The following is a 21,649-nucleotide window of genomic DNA, read 5'->3' on the forward strand; positions in this document are numbered from 1 at the left end:
TGGTTACCACTGACAGCATACATCAATTTAAGAAGTTGTATGATGGTAGAGAATGTTCAAGAGATGCAGTACAAATAGGTAATTACAGGATATTTCTGTGCTGCTGGGGGAATCATGAGACTAGACAAATTACAGTAGTGCACAATAAATGATGGTGCTGAAGGAGCTAAGGAAGTGGAAGGCCTATGGTGCTGCTGAAGCTATTGTGGTGTTAAAGGAACTATGAAAAGGAGAAACTTTGCGACAGTGAAAAAGCTGTATTAGTGCCGGAAGAACTAATTTAATGGAAAATAAGAACTGTGTTGGAGGAACTATCATACTTAAGAATCTATGGTAGTGTTGGGAGACCTACAACTCTGGGAACTATTATACTAGTAAAACAATGGCACTAGAAAAACAGTGTTAATGGCTAATTTTTCGTTTAGCTAGTACTACAGTTTCTACTGAAAATAAGATTATGAAGGCACTGTATTGTAATGGTGGTGAGGATATGACGGTGCTGAGGAAACTGTGAGTGAGGAAAATTCATGGTTTTGGAGACAGTAGGGAGCTGCAGCAACAACTGTACTGTATGGTGGTAGTGAGAACACTATAATACAGAAGCAAAGATGGTGATAGTCATCATGGTGCTGGAGAAAATATACAAGTGGATACACTAGTGTCAGAGAAAACTATTGAAAGACATGATATGAGGATGGAAAAAATAATTGGTCTTTGTGATAGAGAAACTATGCTGACTGAGGAGACCCTAATGCTGGTGGAAAAGCTGTTTGTGGTAGATAATGACCTCTAGTGCTGGACAAAATGTGATGGTGGAGGAACTGTGGTGCTGGATTAGGTACAGTATTTAAGGAATTACAATGCAGAAGAATGGTAACAGCACAGAAATAATAGTGATGGACAAATTATGTTGGTGGTAGACACTTAGCAATGGTGGGGAAGGAATATTGTACTGGTATTGGATGAACTATAGTGACTGAGAAACATAGGTAATGAGAACACTCCGACAGGACAGAAACAATTATGATGGATTAACAATGTTGGGAAAAAACACTGGTAATAGATAAATTATGATGGAGAAACTACACTGCTGAAGGAAAACTCAAGATGGATAAAGTAAAGCAGTGGCAACAAATCTTATTAGAGAGGTTAGTGCTCTCTCCAGCCACCTTAATGGCATATCCTGAGGCATGTTCCATTACTAAAGTCTCCTTTCATGAAATATTGTATTCATGCTCCTTAATGCTAAAGGCACTAAAATCTTTTTTCAAACGGCTTCTCTATCTATCTATATCTCTGATGCTTGTTCCCTTCTGGAGCTCCCTCAAGGGGGTGGCTGTGGCAATAGAGTCTCCATAACTAGTGAACTCCAGTGCTGCTTCTCAGCCTTCAGTGCTTTAACCTCAACTGGCCACTAGCAGAGTGTAAGTCTAGCGCAGTCTTTACAGAAGCTCCTACGTAATGTCCCTACTGACTACTTCCATCGAATGCTCCTGCCTAATATTCCTACTAACTAATTCTATCTAGTGTTTCTATCTACTGCTCCTACCTAAATGTTCCTACCTACTAGTTCTATCTATTGTTCCTACCATTTTGCCAAAAGGCAGGGCTAGCACACAGCACTTACCGCAGGAATATCTAGTTACAAAGAATGAGCTGTGAGAGTTGAGTGTTGTCAAGCATTATGCATGACAAGGAGAGATTTTATGGACAGAATGCCAGTGGGCCACGTGTGCATGACATAGAAAGAAAAGACAGCCACCTAAGTCAGAGGATTGCAACTTGATAACCACTGAAGTGCTGGCTCACTACACAGACCTCACTAACCTTGCCAATACTCAGGCAGGGTAGTACAGGTAATGTGCCTGATAATTGTCTGAATACTACTCAACATCATAGCTAGCTAATACATTCTTATGTGGGAATCACATACTGCCCGTAATACCTATTTAGGACAAGGAGAATAATGCATGTCAGTCTTTTCCTCCATGATTTTGACTGTAAAAAACCACTTCAGCAATAGGAAAAACCCCTTAAAGACTAAGATTTTCAGCTACAAGTGTGACTAATAACCTTTTGAAGTGCCAGCTTTTAAGCCTTAAAATATGAAATCATATACACATTGAAAAAAAATTACTTAAATCTATGACTTCAGTGATGCAACCCTCTGATAGTTACGACTCAAGGAGATGAAGTTAAGATGAACATTACATCATTATACCAATCATTTTAGAAAGAAAAGTTATGGACTTACCATCCTCATAAGCAGGTCTGAGAAGACGAGTGTTAGCCCTAAAGGACTTGCCAAAAGCTGGGAAGTTGAGGTTGTTACACCATCCCGTGGCTGTTCGAAACTTGGAGGTGTGGTCACATGGCAGTGTCTGGTCGTCACATTCAAATACACTGGGGATCTCCATGATGTCACTAACGTCAATGTTTGGCAGAACTTCCATGAGGTCCACCACATTATTTGGTGACCCAGACTCAGTGTCCTTCAGTTGCCTGTCGGCAGTACGGCTCTTTCGTACACCAGGCTCCCTGCATCAGCAGCGACCAGGACGATCCAAGTTAGTGGATTAAAGTATTGAAGAAAAAGTTGTTCAGACAGTGGTAAGAGGACTGGCGAGTGTGGCTTTTGTGCATATAGAGAGAGAGAGGGATGGCCAGCTAAGGCTTGGAGAGAAACAAATCCTACAGAGGCATTCTTTTTCAGGCAGCTCTCTAAAGGCTCTGTTTTAAGTTAAAATCAATACTAATATGAGCTAACTCTGTAGCAAGTACAAAATATGCAGGTCATCAGCATGGCATGTTACTGTCTATGTTTTGCTTGGGGGAAAAAAAAAAGAAGTAAAAAGCAACAGGCTTAGGAAACAGTAGGTGGTGGCCACTTACAAAGCTGAGACACAAGCTGCAAGAAAAACATCTTAATACATGCTGGTATTCATTCTGCAAATGACACATTTCCTAAACTATATACTTTGCATTACTGGTGTTGCACTCTAAGGAATAAATGAATGTGCACATCACCAAGGTATATGCTGAGTAAGACATTTCAATCATAACATCTGGATTAGTGAAAGAGGCAAGTGCTACAGTGATGTTAGCATTTGTTAATATCACTCAAATCTCATAACTAGAGCCCTGATATCATTCAATAAAAAATTAAGGTTTGGTAGGCTTATTAGTAAAGAGTTCTGCTACCTAGCACTAAAAAGGTTTGGACCAGCAAGCAGTGGAAGCTCAAGTCTGGCCACCTACCTCCACAGCATCAACCAACAGAATGTCGAGTTCCTACTTATTCTTTTGATGGCTGAAAACCAGGTAGGCTAGTTATTCCTATCTACTTAATAGCAACTTTGAAAGCCACATATCCACGATAGCAACATTAACATATTTTTTTTTTGGAAACAAAGAACATTTCCACAGATGCATTACCAATGTAAGATTATAGGTAAAAAAAATAAATAAATACAAGATTTTCTATCAACAAAGATCAGCATCAGATTTCATTTCCTATGTTGGCATTTTTTGGTTACCTGAAAACCAAGGAAATGTAGGAATTGTCATCCAGTTAAGAGGGGTAGGTGTCTGTGGAGGTTTGACATGCTAAAGGTGGGAACAGTGTGCCAGTAGCAGGAGGCGGGTAGTAGTTCAAGCAATGGGACAAGACTATGGGGATATTATGTACGTTACAAGATGCTGGGATCGTTGGTCGCTGGTGAGTGCACACAGGTACACACACAAGGTTACGTCCACATGAACACAGATACAACATGGACGAGGCTTGATAACATAGTTTGAGAGTAGGGCTCACTTGGAATTACTGTTGTGCAAGGACATAAAGTTATCTCATGTTCAACTTTATAGAGTTTTTTCATATAAGACAAGGAAGAATTCTGATGTTCTTAAAGTGTACTAATTTTTGTCTGTAACATTTGCATCTTAGAAAGAGACATGTATCAGAATGTCACACTTCAGCTAGTCTTGTAGTGAAACTTCACCCTGGTACTGAAAATGCTTTTGAATATTTTCATTGTGTATGAATAATAATGCATTCCTTCTAAATATATTGGACAAGATATAATGTTACAGACTATCTACAGTATAAATTTCTCTATGTATTTATGTACATCCTGAAACTCAAACATGCATGTACAGTCTAGCGCTTATTGGTGATGCCCCTAATTTCTGTGAAAAAAATAAGGTTAATTAATATAAGTGTCATAACAAGGTATAAGGCAATGAATCTTTCCGATATCAAGGGAAAAGAAAAAGGACTGCAATTTTGCCTTATCAGTTCCTAAACAGCTTCATTGCAGTTTGCATTAACAAGCAAGATATCATGAAGGTAATGAAGATATGAAGAAGTAGGAAAATCATTAATAATTTTTGTAATAGTTCAAAAATCACTTCTGCAAATTGCTAAGATATCAAAAAGACCCTCTCATGTAGTTATCACAAAAACAGATAAGAGTGAAAGACTATTTCTAACCTTAATACTCCTTAAGCATAATAGGTTTTGACAGAGTCCTACTCTGCATTATAATCAAATGATGAAGCACAGTCCTACACTGTATTATAATATTGTAATGTTATAATTCTATATGGTATCACATATCTCTTCATCTGTCTTTTTTATGCACAGTTAGAAGATAACTTTGTACAAAGACAATTCTCATTTTGACTTTTTAAATACAGTGGAAAGGATCCGTTGGCAAGCATCAAAAGTATGGCAATAAAGAAACCTTTGTGTGGGCCATGATTGTATGATTTTTTTATTTGTTTTGAGCAAAACATGCTTGTGGCATGAGAAGCATGGGAGGTGGGCACAGGTTAGAAAGGGTAGTGAGTGGTGGGATGAACAAGTAAGATTATTAGTGAATGAGAAGAGACAGGCATTTGGACGATTTTTGCAGGGAAATAATGCAAATGACTGGGAGATGTATAGAAGAAAGAGGCAGGTCAAGAGAAAGGTGCAAGAGGTGAAAAAGAGGGCAAATGAGAGTTGGGGTGAGAGAGTATCATTAAATTTTAGGGAGAATAAAAAGATGTTTTGGAAGGAGGTAAATAAAGTGCGTAAGGCAAGGGAAGAAATGGAAACTTCAGTGAAGGGGGCAAACGGGTAGGTGATAACAAGTAGTGGTGATGTGAGGAGATAGAGTGAGTATTTTGAAGGTTTGTTGAATGTGGTTGATGATAGAGTGGCAGATATAGGGTGTTTTGGTCGAGGTGGTGTACAAAGTGAGAGGGTTAGGGAGAATGATTTGGTAAACAGAGAAGAGGTAGTAAAAGCTTTGCGGAACATGAAAGCCGGCAAGGCAGTTGGTTTGGATGGTATTGCAGTGGAATTTATAAAAAAAAAAGGGGGTTACTGTATTGTTGACTGGTTGGTAAGGTTATTTAATGTATGTATGACTCATGGTGAGGTGCCTGAGGATTGGCGGAATGCTTGCATAGTGCCATTGTACAAAGGCAAAGGGGATAAAAATGAGTGCCCAAAAGAGGTATAACTTCGTTGAGTATTCCTGGGAAATTATATGGGAGGGTATTGATTGAGAGGGTGAAGGCATGTACAGAGAATCAGATTGGGGAAGAGCAGTATGGTTTCAGAAGTGGTAGAGGATGTGTGGATCAGGTGTTTGCTTTGAAGAATGTATGTGAGAAATACTTAGAAAAGCAAATGGATTTGTATGTAGCATTTATGGATCTGGAGAAGGCATATGATAAGAGTTGATAAGGATGCTCTGTGGAAGGTATTAAGAATATATGGTGTGTGAGGCAAGTTGTTAGAAGCAGTGAAAAGTTTTTATTGAGGATGTAAGGCATGTGTATGTGTAGGAAGAGAGAGAAAGTGATTGGTTCTCAGTGAATGTAGGTTTGCGGCAGGGGTGTGTGATGTCTCCATGGTTTTTTAATTTGTTTATGGATGGGGTTGTTAGGGAGGTGAATGCAAGAGTTTTGCAAAGAGTGGCAAGTATGCAGTCTGTTGTGGATGAGAGAGCTTGGGAAGTGAGTCAGTTGTTGTTGGCTGATGATACAGCGCTGGTGGCTGATTCGTGTGAGAAACTGCAGAAGCTGGTGACTGAGTTTGGTAAAGTGTGTGAAAGAAGAAAGTTGAGAGTAAATGTGAATAAGAGCAAGGTTATTAGGTACAGTAGGGTTGAGGGACAAGTCAATTGGGAGGTAAGCTTGAATGGAGAGAAACTGGAGGAAGTGAAATGTTTTAGATATCTGGGAGTGGATTTGGCAGTGGATGGAACCATGGAAGTGGAAGTGAATCATAGGGTGGGGGAGGAGGCAAAAGTTCTGGGAGCATTGAAGAATGTGTGGAAGTCGAGAACATTATCTCGGAAAGCAACAGTGGTTCCAACAATGTTATATGGTTGCGAGGCAAGGGGTATAAATAGAGTTGTGCGGAGGAGGGTGGCTGTGCTGGAAATGAGATGTTTGAGGACAATATGTGGTGTGAGGTGGTTTGATCAAGTAAGTAATAATAGGGTAAGAGAGATGTCTCTTAACAAAGAGTGTGGTTGAGAGAGCAGAAGAGGGTGTTTTGAAATGGTTTGGTCACATGGAGAGAATGGGTGAAGAAAGATTGACCAAGAGGATATATGTGTCAGAGGTAGAGGGAACGAGAAGTGGGAGACCAAATTGGAGGTGGAAAGATGGAGTGAAAAAGATTTTGAATGATTGGGGCCTGAACATGCAGGAGGGTGAAAGGCGTGCAAGGAATAGAATGAATTGGAACGATGTGGTATACTGGGGTCGACATGCTGTCAATGGATTGAACCAGGGAATGTGAAGCATCTAGGGTAAACCAATGAAAGTTCTGTGGGGCCTGGATGTGGAAAGGGAGCTGTGGTTTTAGTGCATTATTACATGACAGCTAGAGACTGAGTGTGAACGAATGTGGCCTTTGTTGTCTTTTCCTAGCGCTACCTCGTGCACATGAAGGGGGCGGGGGTTGTTATTTCACTGTGTGGTGGGGTGGCGATGGGAATTAATAAAGGCAAACAGTATGAATTATGTACATGTGTATATATGTATATGTCTGTGTGTGTATATATATGTATACGTTGAGATGTATGGGTATGTATAAATGAGTGTGTGGACGTGTATGTATATACAAGTGTATGTGGGTGGGTTGGGCCATTCTTTCGTCCGTTTCCTTGCACTACCTCGCTAACACGGGAAACAGCGACAAAGCAAAATAAATAAATAAATATAAAAAATGAAGAAAGGCTTCACACTTGCACAGCCAACCCTAGCCTCACAACCCTAACATGGAGGCTCAAAATTTTCCGAGCTATCAGTATTTACCACTTTTTTGTTCTGTTTATTCACAACTTTATTACTTATGTCCATCCTACCTCTTCTTTAATGTGACTCTTTCTATGCCTTCTCCTAAGGACACAGCTCTTTATTTCACAAAAATAGTTAAAGTTAACATCATCATGACCATGTAGAATTCTAAGTCCATGATCGTGTCAATCTTAATCCTCCATTTTTAAGGCTTCTCTCTTCTCTTGATGACTCTTTTCTCTTTATTCTTGTAAAATTCTTTACACATTACTGGATATTCTCTCACAATTTATGTGTTTCCTCATGTGGGAAGATTAAGCTGGTGATGTATACTCTAACAAGGGTCATAAATATCTTCCTGAGCATTCCTTGTCCATGTACTTGAAAAGTGTTATGTTCACTTTTAGGCTCCTTTTACAGGCTGGTCAACTGTTGTAGTTGATTCTGCATTATAAGATATGCATGAGTTTGAAATTACCTATTCGCACTTCTAGGTTCCTTGTAGAGGTTGGCTGATTAATGTAGCTTATTCAAATAACCCCATTATTCCTCATGAAAGGATATGACTGTGTTTGTAAGTACCTATTTGTATTGTATAGAAGGGAGTTCCACTCAAGGGGTCTCTTCTGAACATTCTCTACCATCATATCACTTTTATTTTAAACTTTTGTATACTGCATGCATTTACAGTTTCATTATTCAGTTAATTCCATTCATTACCTATGTTCATATAATAACAGTACTCCTTTACATCTTTTCTAACATGTTTCTTGCTTAATTTCATGACATGGCCTCTAGTTGTTTTATCCTTACTTATTATATCCCAAAGAACTGTTCTCTGTTAGTGTCATCAGAAGGATTTAAAAACTCAGTGGGACCAGGTCTCCTCACACTCTTCCATCTTGCATGGCAAACAAATTCAAGGCCTGTGACCCTTGCCTGTAATTCAGCATACTTAATTCTGGCACCATCTTTGTTGCTCTTGTTTGAACCCTCTCTATTACTAATGTCTGCTTCTTTAAGTGTGGTGATCAAACCAAAGAAGCATATCTTAGTTCCAATCTACTGCAGGATGCAAACAGGTTAATGAATATTTCTCTGTCCATATACCTGAATACTACTCTAATATTTGCTTGCAGACAGTTTGTTTCCTTTGCTGTTCTCCTAAGGTGGGACATTAGCAAGAGTTTAGGGCCAATTTCTTCTCCCAGGTCCCTCACACACATACATTCCTACAGCTTATTTCCAGCTAGATGATTATCATGTTGAGACCTTCTTTTGCTTAATACTATCCTCATCAATTTGCATTTAATCAGGTTAAAATTCTTCTACCATGTATCAGACAAGCTTTGAAGATGTTTATGTTCCACTGTAGGTTGATGCAATCATCCATGCTTTTTGCCTCCTGAATTCATGAGTATGGTTCCATCTGCAAATACACTCAGGTAGGAGTCCAATCATTCTGGCAAGTCATTCATGTAAATCAGGAAGAGTACTGGTCACAGAAAAGACCCCTGTGGTATGCTGCTGGTGATATAAACTTATTTTGAGAAGGTTCCTCTGCTTTGTGTTCTTTGTCTCCTTACACTAAGATAATCTTTCATCCATTAAAGTAGTTTCTCTCTTATTCCTGCCTGAAGGTCCAGCTTCTTACCAATATCCTATGTAGTAAAGTGTCAAATACTCTCCAGGACTCTACAGAGACAATCCACTCATCCTTCTCTTTTATTTCAAGCAGAGCTCACTTTCATTTAGAAACATCTTAGAGGTTCGTTTCACATGATCCCCTTTCCCCAAAACCATGCTGTCTCACATTTAGGTTATTTCCCCATTCCAAAAAGTCATCCTTTAGCTTTTTGCTACCTTTTACTTCTTTAACAATTCATTTGATGTGAAACTAAGCAACAGGTATGATGAGAACCACCCCTAGCAAGTTGTTTGTATAGATCAAGAAAAACAGCAACCTATATCAATACCACTGATTACTTTTCTATACAATGCAAACGCAACTCTTTTCCATACAGGTAATTTTCAATCCACCAAAAGGGCTCCAATGTATACCTGAAAGTGTACATCTCTTGTGGGGATGGTGCCTTATACATTCTGTCTCACCAATCTCTTTTATTTTTCAAGTCACATTTTCACTCTATCATAAAAATTGATGTTTGCTATACATGAACTCTCCCCTCTAAGCAACATGGTCCCTCTCACCTAGGTAGTTTCTTTCTGCAAGTATCCATAATCCATTGCTATCACATTATCATTTTCAGTAATTTCAAGAATGTGCTTATCAGTGTACTAGCCTATACGACAGTGGATTACCTTATGGGTTTCTATTAATTCCATGATAACACTAAGCTGTCACTACATGTCCATGTGACCCACTTTCTAGTTTATTCCTCATATCATCATTGCTAACACAATCTCTTAAATTGCCTGCATTTGCAATTTCACTCAACTACCACTCTATGACTGCAGAAGCACTTTTTGCCTTTACTAACTAACTTCTTATTTGTTTCTTAATATGCTCTTTTGATAGGCTTTCTTTAGTAATTTCAAAGAAAGGCTCACTTGTGACAGTTCAGCTGATAAAAAAAAACTTGCAAGTTGTAATCATGTAACCTTCTTTCTTTTCCCTTCTAGAGTATGTAGGTGTTATTACATATTTCTAATTACAATATCTGTGCACAAGAGGAAGGAGCTTTACATTCTTGGGACCCTCCTCTTATCCTATATTTTCTGGCATAACAGCTTTTCAGTTTCCCAATGTTACAATTACCCCTCTCTGCTTACCTAGTTCTGCGTGTCTACAACTTAGCTGCAGAAGAAATGCTTCTTCATGTCCCTCCATACACTGTTGCCTATCTTTTGACTGTCCCTTTGTTTGGACTTAACTGTTCTATTTATATACTGTGGCCTTCTAGGAAACTATATTTCGTTACCTTCTTTAGTCCTTGTAACTTACTCCACATAATCCTGCTATTCTTTTTGCAGTCCTTTGGATATTTTCTATAAGTTTTATGTGACTACTCAAGTATGGAGACTAGACTGTTCTGATTATTCCAGTTTGGGTTTGATGAACCCTGTATATAACTTCCTAAATGCCTCTCTGATCATCTACTTGACTTTTTTACTATGAACAAAATATAGATGTCTCCCTCATGATCCTTCTCTAATGAAGGTCTGGTGACAAACTGGTTATAATGCTAACTTCTAAGTCCCTTTAACAGTACAACTCTTGTAACTACATATGCCAGTATGATACTGTTGAATCCCCTTCCCGCCTTTATGATTGCTTTTCTTAGCTTTAATGAAGTTTATCAGCCATTTGTATTGCCACCACTCCAGTCAGTTTAAAATTCTTTTCAATATTTTGCACTCCCTTTTACCAATACTTCTTTCATAATTTCAGCATCAAGAAACTTATGCAGGTATGATTCTGGCTCATTTGACAAAAAAAAAAAGTCCTTACAGCAAGTCCTGAGGTACCCCACTTATCACTCTCACTACATTAAAAACAGTTGCCAGACATGTGTTTAAAGTTTCCTTCATCAAACAACTGTCAATCTACTTAAACAGTCCTCCTCTGACACAAACTTTGGTATCTAGCTTCACATTAATCTTCTTTGGAGAACATTACCAAAGGCCTTCAAGCAGTCCAAGAGTACACAGTCCAAAAGCCCACCTCTTTGCTCGCTCTCCCTTAGGAATCCAACAAATTCATCACAGTATATTTCTCATTTCTGAATCTGAGATGTCTTATAATTGAATTGCTTATGAGTCAAGAAATCATCTAACTGCTTCCTCGTATCTTCTGTAGTATCTTCTATTCCACACTCTTTAGTGATACTGGTATACTATTTAAAGCTACTTCTCTATTTCCATTTTCATATAATGGCACTGAAATGATTCTCTTCATCTTCAATTCTTTTTGAAAACTGCCTTTTCATGAGACGTAATTAACATCACCAGTGGTTGGCAAGGGTTCTAGCACACTCTATCTTTATCTATGACACCTGTTCCCTTTAGGAACACCCTTGAGGGGTTGTCCATAGCAAAATAATCCCTTATAACTCATGAACTCCATTACTGCTTCTTAGTCTTTAACACCTCTCCCTTAACAGACCACTGAAAAAGGGCAACTCTCGTTTAGTGTTTTCCCATTACTACCTAATGTTCCAACCTACTACTTCTACCTAATCCTCCCAGCTAAAGTTCCATCCTGCTGCTTCTACCCAATGTTTCTACCTAATGCTCCTGTCTAATGTTCCTACCTGCTACTTCTATCTATAGCTCTGATCATTTTGCCAAAAGGCAGAGCTAGTGGAGAACACTCACAGCAGAAAGACCTAGAGCTGGGAAGAATGAACTGTGAGAGTTAAGTGTTGTCAAGTGTTATGCAGAACAAGGAGAGATTGTATGTTTGTGGCCAGAATGCCAACACTACACATGTGGGTGAGGCAGAAAGAAAAGACAGCTACCTGGGTTAAAAGAGTGCAACTTGACAACCAATTAAGTGCTACCTCACTATGCAGATGTCAGTGATCCTCCCAGTACCCAGGCAGGAAGTGCCAGTAATACACCTCCTTGCCTACCAGCTACTACCTACTTCTAGCACACTCTTAAGAGTATAAATGGTGAGATGTCATTTGATGCAAGACCTTTTTTGCATATCTGGCTCTATGAGTCTAATACCTTCCTTCTCCCTGGCTATAAGCAATGGGCCATCCAAAGCCTTAAAAGTATACACATTTCCAAACTTTCTTTTCAACTCTTCACAGGTGTCCTGACTTGCATCTGAAATCATTCCTTCTGAGCTATTTCTAATTTGGTCCTTTACTGTTCATTCATAAATTCATGAACTGATTTAATGTGCTTCATTGACTAATCATTGATTTTTCTTTTGAATTTCACTTGTACTTTCTATTTTATCCTGATCTCCTCCCCATTTCTAAACCTCTTATATTTTTCAAATGCAGCCTGACCTTAGTGATTTCTACATCTCTTCCATACCATGTCTCTGTATTACCTTGTTTTGTAAGCCTTCTGCTTTTCTTAAAATCCTTTCTGTACACTTCTGCAGATGTAAATCCTTCAATCCACACAAAAATGTCACAGTCTCTGTTATAACACTGCTCTATTCTTTCTGTATGTCTGCAAGTATGCATGTGTGTTCATGAATGTATGTGCAAATTTCTACTTTGAAACATGAGCTTGTCATCTGTTCGCTGACATTCTATTATACACTTGAATGTGGTTAACAGGAGTTCTAATGTATCAACAAAAAACTATGACAAACCATATTATTATGCTGTACATACTTAAAAAAAAGTATCTTAGCAAGAGTTTGGCTTTGTGCCTCCTAATTTCATTTCACAAAACAAAAGCATTCCACTTGGTAAACTGATATTCCATAAACTGGAAGAAACACCACTTACCCAGAGAAGTAATTGTTGACAAAGCGAACAGAGGCAAACTGTAGGATGAAGGAGGAATTTGAGATTTTAATGGACTGTGCCTTGGGTTTGCCAAAGGCATAGGCTGACCCCAGTGGGCCTTTTGGGTCAGCAGTAAGCTCTGTGGGAAAAGAAACTGGCATAAGAAGTCAATCTAAGATACTGGATGCCTGAGACTTGATGAATTGAGACTCTTGGTCAGTTTTATACATATGATAACCAGGGCTTATTTCTCATTATAATGCTATCTCATACAATAAAATCTATCAGTTATATGGCAGCAGGTATGAATATGTACATGTGTATATATGTATATGTCTGTGAATGTATATGTATGCATATGTTGAAATGTTCCAACAATGTAGTATGGCTGCGAGGTATGGGCTATGGATAGAGTTGTACGCAGGAGGGTGGATGTGCTGGAAATGAGATGTTTGAGGACAATATGTGGTGCAAGGTGGTTTGATCAAGTAAGTAATGTAAGGGTAAGAGAGATGTGTGGAAATAAAAAGAGTGTGGTTGAGAGAGCAGAAGAGGGTGTTTTGAAATGGTCTGGTCACATGGAGAGAATGAGTGAGGAAAGACTGACCAAGACGATATATGTGTCAGAGGTGGAAGGAACGAGAAGTGGGAGACCAAATTGGAGGTGGAAAGATGGAGTGAAAAAGATTTTGAGTGATTGGGGCCTGAACATGCAGGAGGGTGAAAGGTGTGCAAGGAACAGAGTGAATTGGAACAATGTGGTATACCGGGGTCGACGTGCTGTCAATGGATTGAACCAGGGCATGTGAAGCGTCTAGGGTAAACCATGGAAAGTTCTGGGGGGCCTGGATGTGGAAGGGGAGCTGTGGTTTTGGTGCATTATTACATGACAGCTAGAGACTGAGTGTGAACGAATGGGGCCTTTGTAGTCTTTTCCTAGTGCTACCTCGCACACATGGGGGGGAGGGGGTTGTTATTCCATGTGTGGCGAGGTGGCGATGGGAATAAAGGCAGACAGTATGAATTATGTACATGTGTATATATGTATATGTCTGTGTGTGTATATATGTGTACATTGAGATGTATAGGTATGTATATTTGCGTGTGTGGACATGTATGTATATACATGTGTATGTGGGTGGGTTGGGCCATTCTTCGTCTGTTTCCTTGCGCTACCTCGCTAACGCGGGAGACAGCAACAAAGCAAAATAAATAAATAATAAATGTTGAAATGTATAGGTGTGTATATGTGCGTATGTGTATATAGGTGTATGTGTGTGGGTTGAGCCATTCTTTTGTCTGTTTCCTTGCGCTACCTCGCTGACGTGGGAGACGGCGATTAATCATAATAAATAAATAATGAATGAATGTAAGTATACATGTATGTAAATATGCAAGTATGATGTGGTGAACCATTACTGGTGACATCAGATACATATCAAATGACAACTTTGTGATCCTTGTTATACAGATTGGTCCATACTTTTATACAAATGGGGGTGAAGTTTGATGGTCCTTATACTTATAAGGACAGACTTAACTGTATATCAATTCAGAAGGAAAGTTGATTTCCCTAAGATATGGTCAAGTTGTTAGTGACAGTGGTTTGCAACTTACATAGTAAAATCTACATGGGACAAATTCAGCTGCCAGCTACACAGCTAAGGTATCAAAGATGTATTATTCAATTATATTCCTGTGGTTGGCTGAGACTGGCAGCATTAAGCAAATGGGTAACATTTATGAGAATACACTGAACTGCTTATTCTGTGGCAAATATTGTTAAGGCTTACAGCTCAGGTCAAGTGGAGCTTGGAAGAGAGGGGAAACATAGTGAAATTACTAAAAAATTCATCAATCTACACGGCTTTAGTATGAAGACTTCAGTAGAATTTAACGTCAATTGTACATTTAACATCAAATCTCAGACTCTTGTAATCAATACACAACAAGCTATTCAATTACATAATGCCAAAAATGGATACTGTAAGACCTAAAGATATAGTATCAGCAGGAGAAGTGTAAAATACCAAAACCAACATAATCTTTTGTATCCACTGCTGCAAGATTTTGAGTTTAATGACTAGCACTGACTGAAATTTTCTAACTATGCAGCCCAACTTGTGAAAGAAAGAGAACTAAGAGGCATAACAAGTAGACTTCCTGAATTTAAAATAAAACTTCAACATTCTGACTAAGTTTAACAGAAATTCCTAAATGTGTAATCTGTGCTCTCACTTTCTCTATAAAGAAAAAACAGCATTAGCAACTATACATCCTGAATTGAAAATATGAAGTTCAAACATTTTATGCTATTTTTTTTTCCCCTCATATTTGAGGTACGATCTAAGATTTCAATACCCTTTACTTATACTTAACAAGTATCACCATTTAAAATACACTCATAACACCACAGATTTTAAGGATATTACATTCATCATCAGCCACAAATTCTTACTGTCTGTTTACCTACAAAGTCAATCTTGCTTCAAAAGAAGATCTAAAGACGTTAATATCTACTCCTAGCTAGAAAATATTTCATGTTGTGGATCAACTGCAAAATAGAAGACACAGAAACGCCACACAATGCTCCACACAAATTCACCCAATTTAGGGTGATATCCGAGATGACCTCCTGAGACCAGATCAGGCTCCTCGAGCTTTATTTCCTGGAACAAAGATGGGAGATGCATATCTCCATCTACATGTGAAAGATGCCTGAGAACCTAGTGTCAAGCCTGGTCCCACCAAAGGGAGGGATTACTGCCTATACAAAGCCAGGAATGAGCAGACTTTGCCTGCTGAGGTCCACCACTACCCAGGTCAGTGTCCAGACATACCATAGTTACCTTCCAAAAAATATCTGGAACCTTGTATGTATGACTGCTACTGCCTTAAAGAAGTCCTGACACAGGGTTCTTTTCATCTAACCTGATGGACCCTCTTGCCCCAATATGTGGTGCACTAAAGTACTGCTCCAAATCAGTCAACTATCAGCTGACACAATGCTGGGACAAGAGAAAGGAAGATGCTACCTCCAGGGATAAGCACAGGGTATATGGCCTAAATTTTCTCAAGTAACTTGAAGTATAAGTATGATATAACTTGGAAAATAACCACTGTTTATGAAAAAGGTATGGAGAGAAAGCAGCAAAACAATTAGAAGGGGGATAAAGAAAGTTCAAACAAGTGTAGATACAGATAAGTGGGCTTCATCAAGTGTAGCAAGTGCAAGCAAGTTATTCAGAAGAAAGAATTAAAAGCTGGTATGCAAACTTTCTTTGAGTAGTAGATGGAAGCAAGTATGTTTAAATGAGTTAGATAAGCTTAAACAAGTGCTAGCAATTAAAGGTAAAGATATATTCAGAGGTGCATTTAAGCATAGGAAGACACAAGTAAATTTACACAGGCCTAGGTGAAGCTAATCTTTATACAGGCCGGTTTAGATATACTAAAAAAAGTGTAGACATTTTTTTAGTTTTTAAACAAATTTAAGCAAATTTACACAGGTTCACCCATAAGTAAGTGTTATATATACAGATTTGAGTATTTAAGGAAAGTGTAGGCATGTTTAAGCTCGTTCAGACAAATGTAAGTCAAAGCTGATTCATACAGGTATTTGCATATCTAATCCTTTTTAGTTCAAAGAAGGTTGGTTTATGCAGATATGTAGACAATTTAAGCAGATTTAGACAAATGTGTATGTGTGTATAGATATATAATTTCATCTTTTTCATACATATTTGCCATTTCCCGCATTAGCAAGGTAGCATTAAGAACAGAGGACTGAAACCTTAGAGGGAATATCCTCATTTGGCCCCCTTCTCTGTTCCTTCTTTCGGAAAATTAAAAAATGGGAGGGGAGGATTTCCAGTCCCCTGCTTCTTCCCCTTTAAGTCGCTTTCTACAACACGCAGGGAACATATGGGAAGTATTCTTTCTCGCCTATCCCCAGGGATAATACATATATATATATATTTATTTTTTATTATACTTTGTCGCTGTCTCCCGCGTTTGCGAGGTAGCGCAAGGAAACAGACGAAAGAAATGGCCCAACCCCCCCCATACACATGTATATACATACGTCCACACACGCAAATATACATACCTACACAGCTTTCCATGGTTTACCCCAGACGCTTCACATGCCTTGATTCAATCCACTGACAGCACGTCAACCCCGGTATACCACATCGCTCCAATTCACTCTATTCCTTGCCCTCCTTTCACCCTCCTGCATGTTCAGGCCCCGATCACACAAAATCTTTTTCACTCCATCTTTCCACCTCCAATTTGGTCTCCCTCTTCTCCTCGTTCCCTCCACCTCCGACACATATATCCTCTTGGTCAATCTTTCCTCACTCATTCTCTCCATGTGCCCAAACCACTTCAAAACACCCTCTTCTGCTCTCTCAACCACGCTTTTTTTATTTCCACACATCTCTCTTACCCTTACGTTACTCACTCGATCAAACCACCTCACACCACACATTGTCCTCAAACATCTCATTTCCAGCACATCCATCCTCCTGCGCACAACTCTATCCATAGCCCACGCCTCGCAACCATACAACATTGTTGGAACCACTATTCCTTCAAACATACCCATTTTTGCTTTCCGAGATAATGTTCTCGACTTCCACACATTCTTCAAGGCCCCCAGAATTTTCGCCCCCTCCCCCACCCTATGATCCACTTCCGCTTCCATGGTTCCATCCGCTGCCAGATCCACTCCCAGATATCTAAAACACTTCACTTCCTCCAGTTTTTCTCCATTCAAACTCACCTCCCAATTGACTTGACCCTCAACCCTACTGTACCTAATAACCTTGCTCTTATTCACATTTACTCTTAACTTTCTTCTTCCACACACTTTACCAAACTCAGTCACCAGCTTCTGCAGTTTCTCACATGAATCAGCCACCAGCGCTGTATCATCAGCGAACAACAACTGACTCACTTCCCAAGCTCTCTCTCTCTCTCTCTCTCTCTCTCTCTTCTCGAGGAGAAGAGGGAGACCAAATTGGAGGTGGAAAGATGGAGTGAAAAAGATTTTGTGTGATCGGGGCCTGAACATGCAGGAGGGTGAAAGGAGGGCAAGGAATAGAGTGAATTGGAGCGATGTGGTATACAGGGTTTGACGTGCTGTCAGTGGATTGAATCAAGGCATGTGAAGCGTCTGGGGTAAACCATGGAAAGCTGTGTAGGTATGTATATTTGCGTGTGTGGACGTGTGTATGTACATGTGTATGGGGGGGGGGGGGGGGTTTGGGCCATTTCTTTCGTCTGCTTCCTTGCGCTACCTCGCAAACGCGGGAGACAGCGACAAAGTATAAAAAAAAAAAAAAAAAAAAAAAAAATATATATATATATACATATATATATATATATATATATATATACATTGGCCTGTAGGGTCTGCTGTTATTCTGGTTTATTGTTATCATACATCCATGTCTCAGTTTATAAAGACGCTGAACGAGGAGGCGTGTGAAGACGTACAAGAAGGGCGGGAGAAGGGCGACCAGCCCGTCCCTCCCATGCACCTCTCGACCATCCCCTCAGAATGTTCTTCCGCCCACCAGTGATGCTACTACTTTTGTGAATTATGAGCCATTGCAACACAAACCTCGCCAGGTGGTAGAGTGATCCGCAGTGTATCGAGACAGACTTCCCCAGAACTTTTTAAAGGGGAAGTAAATGTTGATAGTTGTGTTACTGGAGTGATAGTTTTCATACATGGTGCTCTGACAAGAAAATAGTGAAATTGGAAAAGAATGTAGCTTAGACATTGAAGCTTATTCTTTCATTGAAATGTGAACAAAGGGAGCATTTTTTCAAAGTGATAGAGATGGAAAGCAAAACGGTGTTTTTCATGAATGTACTGGAAACTTTTGGTCTGTCAAGGCTTTATTATGGCGGATGACCGACTACCTACCCTCATGTATCCAAGATATGGTTGTACTTTGTGTAATGAAGACAATTGAGAAACATCATTAGCCAATATTCCAGTTTCATGATAAGAGAAGTGGACCAGGCAGTATGATACAGTAGTTAAATTGATGAAAACTACTATTGACGTTTGTGTAAATAAATTATACATTTCCTTTTTCCATAGCCAGAGGTTGAACCATTATGTGACATTCATTTTTTTTTAATTTCTTTCAAGCTAGAAGTTTCAGTTTTCTAAATTATTTCTTACATTTTTCATATGTATATATATAAATACATTTCCCTGCAAAAATCGTCCAAATGCCTCTCTCTTCTCTTTCACTAATAATCTTACTTCTTCATCCCACCACTCACTACCCTTTCTAATCAACCCACCTCCCACTCTTCTCATGCCACAAGCATCTTTTGCGCAATCCATCACTGATTCCCTAAATACATCCCATTCCTCCCCCACTCCCCTTACTTCCATTGTTCTCACCTTTTTCCATTCTGTACTCAGTCTCTCCTGGTACTTCCTCACACAAGTCTCCTTCTCGAAGCTCACTTACGCTCACCACCCTCTTCACCCCAACATTCACTCTTCTTTTCTGAAAACCCATACAAATCTTCACCTTAGCCTTCACAAGATAATGATCAGACATCCCTCCAGTTGCACCTCTCAGCACATTAACATCCAAAAGTCTCTCTTGCGTGCGCCTGTCAATTAACACGTAATCCAATAACGCTCTCTGGCCATCTCTCCTACTTACATACGTATACTTATGTATATCTCGCTTTTTAAACCAGGTATTCCCAATCACCAGTCCTTTTTCAGCACATAAATCTACAAGCTCTTCACCATTTCCATTTACAACACTGAACACCCCATGTATACCAATTATTCCCTCAACTGCCACATTACTCACCTTTGCATTCAAATCACCCATCACTATAATCCGGTCTCGTGCATCAAAACCACTAAGACACTCATTCAGCTGCTCCCAAAACACTTGCCTCTCATGATCTTTCTTCTCATGCCCAGGTGCATATGCACCAATAATCACCCATCTCTCTCCATCAACTTTCAGTTTTACCCATATTAATCGAGAATTTACTTTCTTACATTCTATCACATACTCCCACAACTCCTGTTTCAGGAGTACTGCTACTCCTTCCCTTGCTCTTGTCCTCTCACTAACCCCTGACTTTACTCCCAAGACATTCCCAAACCACTCTTCCCCTTTACCCTTGAGCTTCGTTTCACTCAGAGCCAAAACATCCAGGTTCCTTTCCTCAAACATACTACCTATCTCTCCTTTTTTCACATCTTGCTTACATCCACACACATTTAGACACCCCAGTCTGAGCCTTCGAGGAGGATGAGCACTCCCCGCGTGACTCCTTCTGTTTCCCATTTTAGAAAGGTAAAAATACAAGGAGGGGAGGATTTCTGGCCCCCCGCTCCCGTCCCCTCTAGTCGCCTTCTATGACACGCGAGGAAGTATTCTTTCACCCCTATCCCCAGGGATAATATATATATATATTGGATCAGGTGTTTGCTTTGAAGAATGTATGTGAGAAATACTTAGAAAAGCAAATGGATTTGTATGTAGCATTTATGGATCTGGAGAAGGCATATGATAGAGTTGATAGAGATGCTCTGTGGAAGGTATTAAGAATATATGGTGTGGGAGGCAAGTTGTTAGAAGCAGTGAAAAGTTTTTATCGAGGATGTAAGGCATGTGTACGCGTAGGAAGAGAGGAAAGTGATTGGTTCTCAGTGAATGTAGGTTTGTGGCAGGGGTGTGTGATGTCTCCATGGTTGTTTAATTTGTTTATGGATGGGGTTGTTAGGGAGGTGAATGCAAGAGTTTTGGAAAGAGGGGCAAGTATGAAGTCTGTTGGGGATGAGAGAGCTTGGGAAGTGAGTCAGTTGTTGTTCGCTGATGATACAGCGCTGGTGGCTGATTCATGTGAGAAACTGCAGAAGCTGGTGACTGAGTTTGGTAAAGTGTGTGAAAGAAGAAAGTTAAGAGTAAATGTGAATAAGAACAAGGTTATTAGGTACAGTAGGGTTGAGGGTCAAGTCAATTGGGAGGTGAGTTTGAATGGAGAAAAACTGGAGGAAGTGAAGTGTTTTAGATATCTGGGAGTGGATCTGGCAGCGGATGGAACCATGGAAGCGGAAGTGGATCATAGGGTGGGGGAGGGGGCGAAAATTCTGGGAGCTTTGAAGAATGTGTGGAAGTCGAGAACATTATCTCGGAAAGCAAAAATGGGTATGTTTGAAGGAATAGTGGTTCCAACAATGTTGTATGGTTGCGAGGCGTGGGCTATGGATAGAGTTGTGCGCAGGAGGATGGATGTGCTGGAAATGAGATGTTTGAGGACAATGTGTGGTGTGAGGTGGTTTGATGGAGTAAGTAACATAAGGGTAAGAGAGATGTGTGGAAATAAAAAGAGCGTGGTTGAGAGAGCAGAAGAGGGTGTTTTGAAATGGTTTGGGCACATGGAGAGAATGAGTGAAGAAAGATTGACAAAGAGGATATATGTGTCGGAGGTGGAGGGAACGAGGAGAAGAGGGAGACCAAATTGGAGGTGGAAAGATGGAGTGAAAAAGATTTTGTGTGATCGGGGCCTGAACATGCAGGAGGGTGAGAGGAGGGCAAGGAATAGAGTGAATTGGAGCGATGTGGTATACCGGGGTTGACGTGCTGTCAGTGGATTGAATCGGGGCATGTGAAGCGTCTGGGGTAAACCATGGAAAGCTGTGTAGGTATGTATATTTGCGTGTGTGGACGTATGTATATACATGTGTATTGGGGTGGGTTGGGCCATTTCTTTCATCTGTTTCCTTGCGCTACCTCGCAAACGCGGGAGACAGCGGCAAAAAAAAAAAAAAAATATATATATATATATATATATATGTATATATATATATATATATATATATATATATATATATATATATATATATA

At 39.7% G+C, this 21,649-nt stretch overlaps 1 protein-coding gene across 3 annotated transcripts in view; it reads right to left on the reverse strand.

Annotated features, from left to right (window-relative positions):
* Window positions 1-21,649, reverse strand: part of LOC139746613 (uncharacterized) — a 257,343-nt gene that overhangs the window by 73,503 nt on the left and 162,191 nt on the right. For 2 of the 3 annotated variants that reach the window (XM_071658029.1, XM_071658031.1), the window contains 2 exons: window positions 12,741-12,879; window positions 2,255-2,538 (listed from right to left, as the gene is read on the reverse strand). In XM_071658029.1, the coding sequence (XP_071514130.1) occupies window positions 2,255-2,538; window positions 12,741-12,879 (423 nt within the window). The remainder of the gene's footprint in view (window positions 1-2,254; window positions 2,539-12,740; window positions 12,880-21,649) is intronic. The other variant, XM_071658030.1, reaches the window with a different exon arrangement.

Source organism: Panulirus ornatus, chromosome 65 (assembly GCF_036320965.1).
Source record: "Panulirus ornatus isolate Po-2019 chromosome 65, ASM3632096v1, whole genome shotgun sequence".
In the NCBI taxonomy this organism is placed as follows: Eukaryota; Metazoa; Arthropoda; class Malacostraca; order Decapoda; family Palinuridae; genus Panulirus; species Panulirus ornatus.